Here is a 13,047-nt window from a genome sequence, read left to right on the forward strand (position 1 = left end):
GTGGTGAACAGGACCTTGGTTGGGCTCAAGAGAATCAGTGGGACTTATCACGAGCTGGGAAGGGTGCAGCGTAGGTATTCTCAGACTGGATGTAGCAGTTTATAGAGTTGGGCAGCTGCTGTGTCCTTGCCCACTGTCCTTGGACAACAGGCACTAAGATATTCTGAAAAGTGAATTAGAGACACAGCATCTTGCTAAACATTACAGCCAGAAAGATGTGTGGAAAGATGGATAAATGATTAGAAAGTCCTGCTATGACTTAAAAAAAAAAAAAAAAAAAAAAAAAAGTATTTTTCTTAAAGCAGGTATAATCCTTCAGCTGGTATAAATCAATAGCTTAAATGAAGCTGTGCTAATTTACTCCAGCTGGATATATGGTATGTTACTTGCTAGTTTGTGTCAAATACCCAGCCCTGCTATCATCATCTCCAGAAACCATTCAGATCCTTATTTAGAACATAAAGATCTGAGAGAAGTTAGAAATTCTGATTGCAAGAGTCTGACCCAACTGACTTCATTGATAACACATGTGACAGAGGTTTGGTATACTAAATATGGATAGATAAAAAAGGAAACCTTCAACCCTATAAAGACAAAGCTGCCTTTTTTTTTCTTTTTTTTTTTCTTTTTTCCCAAGGGGAAAAAAAGCCCAATTCCTATATCTACATACTGCTCAGAATTAAAAGGACTCTAAAGTTATTAAAACCAGTCTTACCATTGGCAGAAAGCATTACAAATCTCATCAAATGTATTTTTAAACTAAAATACAGGACATAAAATCCAATGTGAAGAAAAAGATTCCTCAGAGTCTATGAATCAAGTCTTCCAATACAAGAACAATTACAGTGGAAAGATTTACATAAAATCTCATGCCATGAAGCTGCTCATTATGATACTTTTCTTACCGGATGTCTCAATATTTCACAAGCATGAGAAAATCATGGCTTCTATTTCAGCATTGTGCAAGCTGTAACAAAAGTTTGTGAATCTGATCACAAACTACAAACAAAGCCAATCATTGTATTGATGGAGACAATGGTAGTTCAACTACCCAGCCAATAAAAAGCATACCCACCTGGACTGAATAGAATTTACAATACTTTATTATAAAGAAATGAGGTAACTGAAGCCCACCTGATTGAATTGCAGGTCATAAAGATAGTCTTACTACTACTTTCTAATGTCTATGTTGGCTATTTGAAGTATCTGACTTGCTGTAAATACTGTATGATTTGATTAGCAGAAAATAGTATAAATGTAATAAATACCCATAAGTGGTCTGCCAGGACATTCCTTAAGTTCTAGTTCTTAATAAAGCAAAGAGATGGTCAGAGGCCAAACAATATGACAAGACTGTAATGAATAAACTGTGGTTTGCATAGAGAACTGCACTTTGCAAAGAATTATGCTGTGATAAATGCCTTATTTTGCATTAATATGATAGAGATACAACAAAATAAACAGGACCTTCCACCACCAGTACATGAACCCTGTGTAACTGGGGTTTAAGCCAAAGTCCATAATGTCAGCTCTACAAATTTTCCACAGAGTTCATTATTCTATAACATAATAAAGTTTAACCATAAAGAAGAAACACGAGTAGCTGTTCATTGGTCCTGGGTCTCAAAAGCCCAACATTCAAGTACTGAAGAAAATGTGAAAATTATCATTGTGAAATTTTATTTTCATGAGGAGAATACTGTGCTTAGAGCACCAAGGAAGATTCATTAATGGAGAATTTAACTAGTTTCATCTTCCAAAAGTCAGTCAAAATTGAAAAAGGAAGCCTAGAGAATTCTGTAGTTCAGCTGAAATCAAAAACCTCTGAGTAATGTGATTCAATGAAGAACAAGAACTTTGAATTATTTGGTCTCTAGATTAAGTTAGATAATCAAAGTTAATTATTTTCCTGGAAGCACATTTTTCACTTGTTATTTCCTTACTACAGGAAAATTGTATTAGTAGAATTTTTTTCTAACACGTAAAAACACCAAGAGCAATAAATCATGATAGCCCAAGTACAACTAATTATGATATATGTTGCAAAATAACGATAAGACTTGTTTACTGCTTTCATTCACATTAATAATCATTTGAAACCAGGTCCGGCTGACTAGATAACATTTGGAAATGGCTGATCTTGTTAATCCCAGATGATAATTTGTTCATGCAATTTAGCATACTTTGTTGTTTATGCTGGACTTTAGGAGCATATTACAGGTCAGTGACAAGTTGCATTGATAAATAAATATACTGAAGCTTGCAAAATGATTCCTGAAGCTGTTACTTGCTCCCTTTCCTCACATGGCACAGGATTCTGACCATTTTAAAAATTATTCATCTTTTGAAAAACGACAGTTGAATTAACCATTTCTTACCTGTTGATGGTCAACTAAGTGAGGCAAGGAAACAAGTGGTAGAAAATGAGTTCTCCAGACTGTATATCTTGGTTGCCTTTAATTTTGTGTCACATAGAAATTCGTGTGTCTGTTTTCAAGTATTTTGAATAACAGTATTTATTTGGCATGTTTTGGAAAGCAAATCTGGCTTATATTCAGACACAATCTTGTTCAAACCACAGCAGTTTTTTTGATTTTTTTTTAAAAATAACTTGCTTGAGAAACACAAGTCATACCCATCTAAATCTCTCTGTGTATCCAACAACTGAGAAACTAGGTAATATTCTCAAATATGGTTTCAGCTCTTGTTCATGAAGCTTTCTAAAGTCTGTGTATTTTGTGTTAACTAGAGCTAGAAAGAAGGCTGTAATCAGCAGGATTTAAAAGGAATTGTATAACTTTGATTTGTTTGCTTCTATGTGATTTCACCTTTTTTCCCCCACAGTCTGCTCTTTTTATTTTTTTTTCCCCTCCTTTTTTTCTTGTTCTTTCTCCACTTCTCCCCTCCCACCTTCTCTTTTGGCTAAGATTGCTTGGCAGCGGAATTGCTGTGTTTTTGTGCATTCTGCATTTTTGCCACTCCATTTAATGGGGCCATATTGGCTTTCTCCCTTGTTGGTACACTGTGGGTCAAGTGTAGGCGTGTGCATGCTTTACAAATTTATCCCCATCATTGCTAATGTCTGTCCAAGATGCTAGTAGCTGGTGGTTTTGTTTGAGGGACACTTCATGCTGTAATTCTTGAGTGCAAATCACTTTTTGTTTCTTTTGTTCATTTATAATGAGAGACTGAAATGGAGCTTAAATAATTCCTTCAATGAATACATTAACCAGACTCTTCTATTGTGGCTGTTTAAGAACTGAAAATAATTAGCACAAAGCCACATTTCCTTCACAGAGCTTTAAAAGAAGTCAGGGCATTAACATTAAGATAATAATGAATTCAGTCTCTGTGGAAAGGCAGAGAGGAAAGAAAAAAAGATTAAATATATTTCAAGACAAGCAAAAAGATTTCTGGTGGGAACATTTCACTGTTGAATAAAACATTCCCTTGGGAAATAAATTACTATTTGGGGTTGTATTTTGAAGCACTTTGTGAGTACCTTCAGAGAAGCCAAATAAGAACCTCCTTCTCTCTTTAAAAATTCTAAACCTACAAAACCGCTACAAACAGTAGCCAGTTTCCTAAGAGACAGGCTGTTAATTCAGAAACAATAATATCATCACAGTTTGGAAAGACTGGAATCAGAAAACAATGTTGATGATATTCAGGTCTCATGAAAAATTTGTTTTCCATAGCAATAAAGATTTTTTTGTTTGTTTGCCTGTTTCTGTCATATAACTTTTCCTTCCCAGGACATGCAATCCTACTTTGAGACCTCAGAAGAAGATATTGCAGTAGTGAGAAATACTATCTTAGGGTTGATTTAATTTGTAGATCTAGATAACCCTTTCTTCCATTTAAAAGAAAGTTAGCAAGCTGAGAATCAAAGTTGTAAAATGTAAAGGCTGTAAGACAATAAATACCTACTAAATATCCATGCCAAGGAAAGCTGGGAATCTAACCTCTAAAGGTTATCTTCAAAAAAAATTCTGCGTGAATAAGGAGAATTCCCCAGGCTTTTTCAAACCAGACTGACAGGAAGGATAGAAAGAAATCCTGCTAATAACAGGTAGCTGAGACCTGTAACAGTCTCTTCTACATTCAGTAGAGATGCTGAACTTCTTCCAAGGGTAATAAAGAATTGAAGATGGGAGGAAAACACAGAGAACATCTTGAGAATCTGTCTACTTTCTTATAATATTTCTACTTGCTGTGACTGCATGAGAGTCACGCGTACAATCACGTGAGTTTTCTCCTGCCTTCTTGTTAAATATTTTCTGTATATGGAGTGACACCACTCCAGTAGGTGACTGTCCACTGTGCCAGTAAGGGAGAAGCTGAAGATGCTCATGTGAAAGCTATCTATACCCTCATAAGCACATGTGTCATTGGGCTGTGGGGTCACTGCAAACTTAACCTCGTCACCTGTAGCAGGTTTATTACAATAGCCCAGAGTTTCCTCTAATTTTGTTACAGTGGCATAGAAATTAAACAAATAATCTTGTCTGATCTGACAAAAATGAAAGAAAAAAAAGCTTTTTGTTTCGTTCTTATTGTTTTGGCAAGAAAACCATTTATTTGGACTGAGTCCAAACAGAATTAAATTTTATAGAAGGGAAGGGAGTTTTCGTGAGAGAACAGTCAGCTTCACAGTCCTAGTTAAATCTGTGAGAACGCAAAGGTAAAAGAGAAAGAAAAATCCAAGCTGGAGGTATTACTATCTCTGTGTAAAAATCAGATTTTTGTTTTGGAGTCTACTTTATCACTCAATTCACATTAGGCATGGATTCTTCTGGTCTTTGATTTAAAGCAAGAGCTGACTTCATGACAGTAAAGGCTTCAAATTGTCAACCCTATTACAAACGCATTGACACAGCCTATCTGATTACCTGGGCCTGAGCATTTTCCTACGAGGACGTAGAAAATCTGTTTGGAAAATTTTGAACATTTCTGAAGTACCAGTGTATTAATGTATAGTACAGAAACACAGTATTTAGAAAGCAATGTCCTTAATTAAATAATGTAATATATCCTTTTGTATGTATTCCACTGAAAAACAGTGTGCCCATACCCAGGAAATTCCCAGCAGGAAACACATAGAATAGATTTTAAATTGTGCATAGCTTTCTGGCTCTTTGGGGGAATGAAAAGTGTTCACAATTATTAACAGTGGCAGAATCAGCCTGTAAAATCTCTGTATATTTTCAGTTTTTACTTGGACTTTGCTAAAGACAAAAACTTTCAGATTTCAGATTTGGAGCCAAACTAAAAATCTGAAAACTAAAACTAAATAACTTCTAAATTTCGGACCTGGTATTGGGCTTGTACCCCTATCTACCCATCCTAATTCCATTTTGGAGAATAAAGAAAATGTGGATCATAACTGTAGCACAAAATCATAGAAGATTAAGGGCAACTGTAATAATTTTCTTATTTCAGACCTCCCAATGAGTTTTTGTTAAACATTTTCTTGAGGGACCACTGGTACTAATCAAGTTCATTTGTCAGCTAGCAGCTGATTAGACACACCTGAGAGTGTTCTAGGATGCCCTTCCTTCTTACATGATTGTGTCTTGCAGGTCTGAGGGATGCAATAAAGATCTTGTCACCAATATGAAAGTGTGGCAGTCTGTCACTTGGAAGTGTGCAGGCGGTAAAGAGAAATGTTGTTACTAGCTTTTATTGAGAGTAGTTCAGAGTAATAATGAAATACATGGGCAAGTTGCTATGCTGTTTAGAGTGGAGTTTAAACAAAAAACTGTGTTGCACAATTACTTGGCTTCTTAAAAGCCTTCATTTCTCATCCCTCGCTGTAAGTGTCATTGCTTCCTTTCTGGTATCTAATATCTTAATTTCTGTCATATGCTTCATGTTCTAATTTGTTCCTGTCATAAAATCCAAGAGATTCATGCCTAATAATATTACTAATAAGGAAAAGTAATACCTCTTATCATCGTCAATACACTCTAGGCCTCTTGAAAACCCCAGTAAGCTTAAAGAACCTGAATTTTAGAATAATTTTGTCAGAAGAAGCATTTTTAATGAACCAGTATTTATTTTTTTTGCCTCAAGTTTTGATGTTAGTAATAATTTTCTGAGTGCTTTTGACTTTGAATATCCAAAATAAGAAAAGCTTCAGCTGAAGAACTGTCACCTTAAAGCTGCTCCACGGATGTGCCCAAGTAAATACTTAGAAATATTTGCGGCCATTTGATATTTCTACTTTGTGAATGAGATACATTGGAATGCCTTGGCCTCTATGCTGAGAAAGATGCTATTGAAGGTACCATGATTATTTGCATCCAATTCCTGGTTGTTTCTGTGTCTTGAATTCAGCAAAGTATCACTATCACACCTTGCTAAGACAGAATTATTAGTAGTTTACTTTATTGCTGGTCACAGCAAAACTAATGGAGCTGCTTCCACAGTGGTACAGTACTCAAGCGCAGGAAAACTTTGACTCTGTTGGCTAGAATGCATCCTTTCACCTTCTGGTTTGTGTTAGGCCTTTTATTTTCTAATTCTGTATTTATCTGTCTGGCTCCTTAAATATTTCTGCCTCATCGGCTCACACCACTGGATCTAATAGAACAACTCATTTTTTGCACTGATCTAGGAGAGACAGGAACTTGGGTAAAATGAGAAAAAGAGTATTGCTTAGTTATTTGCTGTAATTTTGCCTCATCTCAATTTCATAAAAGTCTCCTTTGTAATGTCAGTTGGGCATCTGAATACCCAGATGAGGTATTCTCATGCTGAGAAATTTTGGTGCTGTTCTGTTGATCTTCATGTATGCATTAGTGAAACCTCATTTTCAATGTTGTTTGTAGATTCTTGAAAAGTGGCATATTGCTGCAGATGACTGTTGCTGATAAAGGTCATATTTATGCCAGACCACTCATTGGATACGTATGGATCACTCACTGCCTAAGAGGGGTTTGGTTGCCTTATTTTTGGAGACTGTTTTCTAAGCTCATCTCATCATAAAATGAAGGAACAGAGAAGAGAAATGTGGTGGCTGTGTTACAATTATAATAGGTTTCCTGAGAGAATGAAATGGTGCTATATATGTAGCCAAGACTTTAAGGAAACTTTAAAAATGGAAAACAGTCTTTCCAGGTATTAATTCAATTTAATGACACTCATCTTAAACGGATTGATTCCAGCTCTCTCAGTAAGGATGGCCATACTCTACTAGGGCTATGTTTCATCAGCAGATTTATAAATTACAGTGAACCCAGGAGGAACTACTGCTGAAAGCAGAAAAGTGTACACTATAAATCAAGAGGAAAGTAACCCTTTTTAGACAACTGCATGCTTTTTAGTTCTCTCATTTCTTTCAAGATTTTGTCATTCAGATTTGCTGAGTAAAAAAAAATTATTAAAAATTCATGCTTCCAGTACTTTTTCTTGTGTTTTTTAACTCTCATCTTCTTCCTTCATCCTCAGTTTCCCAATGTCTTTTTTTCGTCTTTCTTGGTCTCTCTGTTCTTCCTGAATAGTGCCTCTGGCATCTACTTGCCTCCCATGTAATTATCAGCAGTTAAAACATTAATATTGATATGTTAAACAGTCAAGTTTTAGAGGTTAATAATACTTTATTGAGATTATTGATACTGCAAATGCATTCTTTATGAAGTCTTTATTTTAACTATTGATAACTTAGGAAGATAACACTACTTCAGCAACAGAAATTGAAATAACAGGAAGATGACTGCTCTATTAAGGAAAAGATTTTGCAGACATGGGATATGTTTGTATAGGGGAAAAATAAGCAAAGTAGGAAGGTGAATCATTGGTGAGGAAGTTACTTTATTACAGTGTGTAATTTGACTTCTGCAATTCGAAGCACAAAATTGTAAGAGAACCTAATTAATCATAACTCTATCATTACATTTGCTGACTGTAAGTGCTTATAATCACAAGTAGAGACTGTGACTTAAAAATAAAAGAAAACTACAGATTTCCTTTCTTGAAATAACTTTTATTGTTGAATATTTTTGCCACTCCTGGGATGAAACTTTTTTATGTAATACAAGCTATTTCAAGGACATTTTTATTTGTAACATAATGATTGTCCATAATTTTTATTACAAAAAGAATATGTGTCAGTAGTAGGGCTTCTTTTTCTTTTGGACACATGCACGTTTCTTCCTCTGACACCCTTGAGGATTATTCATTGCCATGACTCAATAATATAAGAGTAATATCAGTGGGTGTATCTCTCCATGTTATCCACAAGACAGGAAGCTAAATATAAATTTTAAAACTCCACACTTGTAAAATCCTTTTATGGAAAGTGTTCTTTCTTTTTTTTTCTTTTTTTTTTTTTTCCCTTAGAATTTTGAGCAAAGGAGCTCAAAGCCACAAAAAAACCATAGGTGCCCTGTATTTTACTAGTAGAGACAAGAGGCTTACATCAAAGAGAAAGCTTGCTATGTTCACCAGCATAAAGTTTGGATTCAGGGACTCTTGCTTCTTCCCATTGCCCACTTCATACTACGGTATTCTCATCCCCAACTTAAATTTTATTAGCTCATCTCCTTCTAGTCACCCCATTATAGCTACGCTAGCTTTGCAGAAACTCTGATCTCACTTCCCAGCTGGCAGAGAGCACCGCCTCCTCCCAAACAGCAATACCAACTCTCTTGTAGGGAGTGGCAAGGCAAATCTATACTTCATCCTCCCCCTGGACACTACACATCATATTCATGGTACTCCCGGGCCCTTCCTTTTCACTGAATTTCTCAGCTAAGATAAGTAAAGCCAGGAAAACTGTAGCATCTGGCTATACAGAAGGATGAATACAAGAAAGAGTCATAATAAAAGCAGCAGAGCATGGGCTTTCTTCTTAGTAAAACAAATTTAGTAATACAACACCCGTAAGTAATAACAACAGTCCATTCATAAGTCCTGTGAGTATCTTAAATACATGAGGAAACACTGTATCTACCATTCCTGATTATAGTATCTTGTCTTTCAGATGGAGAAACAGAAAAAGATAACCAGAATCCCCAGACTCCACAATTACCATGCATGTGTATCTCACATACCTTTATAGGAAGACAAATTAGTGTCTCATATAAATAAATAATTTATGATGGTTACACTTGCCTAATTCATACTAGAGTTGCAGTCTCTGCTGTCAAAAGTATTTAGCCATTTTGATAAAACATACTATTCTCTCAAGCTGTCACCTTCAAAATATGTTGCAAAGCACTGAAAACTGAAAAATCTATTAATTTCCAGTGGATAATATGCTCCCTATTTCTCATTGTTAACAACTTTTTTTGATATTTCATCTGTAGTGAAATTCTTTGTAGTCAGTCTAATGAGAAGCAGCATATTCAATTAATATGTAAAAAATCCTCCCTGATATTTCACCAGTTTCCAACATTCGAAGTGTAATACATACTTAAAAAAAAAAAAATAAAAAAAATTCTTTGGCTTAAATAACAAAGGAATTAAAGGATATGGGAACATGAAGAATGATAAAGATTTGTTTTCGTTATTTATTTCCAAAAGCTATAGCAATGGCATAATTGTACCTACAACATTTTGATAGGCATTGTTTAAACACTAACTGAAGAAACAACCTTTTACCCAAATAGCTTACCTATCTTCCTAAACTTGAAAACAATAAGTGTAAAGTTAGTTTAAATTATTTTGAATGCATGTGCATATTTAAGTTTGCTAGCCATAGTACTTATATACAATTTTTTTTCTGTTCTTCAGAAGTTTTAAGCTCTAAGTTCTTATGGCAGAGCAGTCAAAATACTGGACAAACATGATCTGTTCCAAAGAGTAAAAATACACTCTAAATATTAATTCATTTAAAAAAGAAAAAAAGGTTTTAACTAACTGCCTTATAGATCATAGCTGCAAGTAACAGTATAGAAACTTATTTTACAACAGAATCTCGTGTAAATGTCAGTTATTCATTAACTTGTTGATTTTCTTTAAATGCATGTCTTTGATTAATGGCAATGCTGGCCAGTTAGAATGAGTTTGGTAATGGAAGTCAAAGGACCATTAATGGACATTTTAATCTTCTGGTCTGATTTATCTGGATATTATGATTGTAAGTATGACAGAATTACAATTTTGTTTTTCCTGATATCATGTTTTCCTTCTAGGTTTGTGGAGACCAAAATCAAGGAGCAGTTTTCCTACGTGAATTTACATTGATTCGGAGAGAAAGTCTTCATGATGATTTCCTATCTGATTTGCTGAATAACCACAAAACAGAAGACCCGGTAGGAATCTTCTGTTATTCTAAGATATTCGATCAGAAATGCTTGCAGAAATACAGATTTCTGTAATAGGTCTTTCATTCTGCTTCATTAATTTGTGGAAAGTTACAAAATTAAAGATGTTACGTAAAAACATCAGCCTAAAAATATTGGGAATTCCATGTAAATAAAGACTTGCTCGTAGGATGGGTGTCAAATGCATACGAGGTTTCACTATTTTCAGGATAAACGTTTTCAGTAGAAGCACAGTCTATGTAATGAAAATAATCACTATCTAATGAGAATTTTTCTCATTCAGAGTTTTGGCAGTCTAATTTGCTACCATTGTTTGATTTTCACATGCAAAGAGAGTTTATTTTTTATTAAATATTAATGAGTAAAGTTAAATTCACAGGTTATGTAAAAATAACAATTTGAAAAGAATAATTTTATAAAATGCACCAAGGAATGTAACAAACAGAGAAAACAGTTTTATGTAAAATACATATTCACTCTCTTCCATGTGGCTGGCAAGATATTTATTTCAGGCCTGAAGGATTTATGTCTGTCTAGCAGCTAATTCTCTGATGTTTTTGAAGAAAAGAATGTGGAAGCCAAGAACTTGGGAGTCATGCTTAATCATGCTTTGATATGAAATAAAGCAAGCCAGCTGATTTTAAACAGCATTAAATTTATAGGCCTGATAGTTTCAAGGGCTAATATATTATGAAGTCCAACATTGTCGTTTAACAGAAGTGGTAGTGCATTAGGATCTGATATTACCATGACTTGGTGATGTATTTTAGGGATTAAAGTTCAAAATAAAGACTCTGTAGGACAGGAAAAAAAAAGGAAAGTAATTCTAGAATAATTAAGTGTTGGCACAGCCATGCTTACTGCCTTTTTAATCAACTTTTTCTCATAGCCTCAGAGGGCAATGCCTGAAGTTACCTTCTTAGTGCATGAATGAATGTTAGCCAATTGTCATTGGTGGGAGCATGCAAAGCAAGGACTTTGGAAAGATGAGGTGGATGTCTTTTGATAAGCCTTGTTGCTCAGGTCAAAAAATCCAGTTAACAAAAGGAGTGAAGGTATTTAACAATGCACTGTGTTTGTTCTAATGTGCTCTCAGACAAGTTAGCCTTAGCGTTTTAACAGCTGCTAAGAGATATTTCAGATCAGGCAATACCAACACTTTGTTCTACCACTGTGAGTAATTTTATGGCCATTCAGAATTGTATCAACCAATTGCTTCACTGCCAGGACAATAGATTAATTGAACAGAAAGTGCCAGTCTTTCGCTACCCCCATCCACTCATCAAGGAGGTATGGCTTAAACTCTTATTCGGTAAAAACGTTTGTTCTCTGTGGTCCAGAGAAGCAAGCAAGATTTTATTACCATTGTGTCGGTACCAGTGAATTGATTTGTTGTTTTCTGAGTTGTGCTGCTCTTATGCCTGTTTATAAGTGTATCATGATTGTGTTCACACAAGCAGAAAGTAGTCTGCGAATTATTCATAGACTTGACTTCAAGGTAGCGTTCTTCTTTTATTATTATTTCACAAGGATGCTGTGTCATTCTTGTGAGCTTTCTGTGCAGATTTGCAGGTATGAAAACAGAGCTACACCGAAAGAACATCACACAGAAAATATGACTTTGCAATCTTCATTTAGGTATGACTTAAGGAACTTTTATTCCAACCTAATCTCTTTATGATATCATCTTCAACTACAGGAGCGCATACTGTTTTCTGTACACGGCTGATTCAGTAGGGAACAGGTAGTATGGAAGAGCTTGAAGCAACTTTTCTGTATTTTGCCTGAAGTATTTTAAATGTATGTGTGGTCTCATGACTTGTTTGCTGTGTGCTACGCAGACTTTATTTCAAAGACAAGCATTAATTTCAATAAGGGTTTTTCTGTGGCACTTATTCTAAATTTTTGTTTCTTAAATATTAGTGAATTTGTTTTCCTAAATTTCTGTGACATATAGAGGATATTGTTCCTATTTTATGGATGTAGACTCAAAGGCTGACAGACATTAACGTCAAATGCATCTACTTTTCTTAAGTGCTCTGTCTGAGACACAAGGATCCATTTTTTTCAATTCACCTCACATGACATAGTAATAAGTTCAGAGGGGAACTATTGACCTCAGATGCAATGATGAGCGCTCAGCGTCTTTGTCTATCAAGCTGAAGATCACAATTAAGGCACCTACAAGAGCAAAGAGTACGTGATTACTAATTTATAAGAAAAAAATGCTACAAGTGGCTTGGCTGGAGTGATGCAAAAAGTATTGCGGAGGCAGAAGTATAGTTTTCCAGAGCAGAAAGCACAAGCTATATTTCAGGACCAAACTTTCTCAATTCATAGGACCAATCCTTTTTTTCCTGTAATTTCCGCTGTGATCATGTTGTATCTCATGAGAAAATCTACTCCAAAGATGTTTTTCTAACAAACGAGACACAGAGAAAACAACCTCTTTTATCATACTTCCCCAGTAATCTCACACTCACTCTTTTTAAGAGTCCTGTTATTAACATAGGCTAGGCTTATCTGTTTGCAACTACTCAAAATCAGTATGCACACATACTGAAATACTCAATGAAAGCTGTGCAGCCAGTGGATTATCATATATAAAAGTCTTTAAGCTTTATATTTTCCCCTGATGATGACATGAGCTGATGTGATGCTTTCTCAGTAAATTCAGGTTGGTGATCCAGATTTAGAAGTTACTGTCTGAAGAATGTGTCTTCACTCTTCCAAAAAAAGAACACATATTACTATTTCTGTGGGTAGCTGAGAGCAT

The 13,047-nt window shown here is 35.1% G+C and overlaps 1 protein-coding gene across 1 annotated transcript in view; it reads left to right on the forward strand.

The window, feature by feature from the left end:
- Positions 1-13,047, forward strand: part of ADAMTSL1 (ADAMTS like 1) — a 425,741-nt gene that overhangs the window by 81,292 nt on the left and 331,402 nt on the right. The window contains exon 2 of the mRNA XM_074166017.1: positions 10,140-10,259. Within this exon, the coding sequence (XP_074022118.1) occupies positions 10,140-10,259 (120 nt within the window). The remainder of the gene's footprint in view (positions 1-10,139; positions 10,260-13,047) is intronic.

This window comes from Numenius arquata, chromosome Z (assembly GCF_964106895.1).
Source record: "Numenius arquata chromosome Z, bNumArq3.hap1.1, whole genome shotgun sequence".
Taxonomy (NCBI): domain Eukaryota; kingdom Metazoa; phylum Chordata; class Aves; order Charadriiformes; family Scolopacidae; genus Numenius; species Numenius arquata.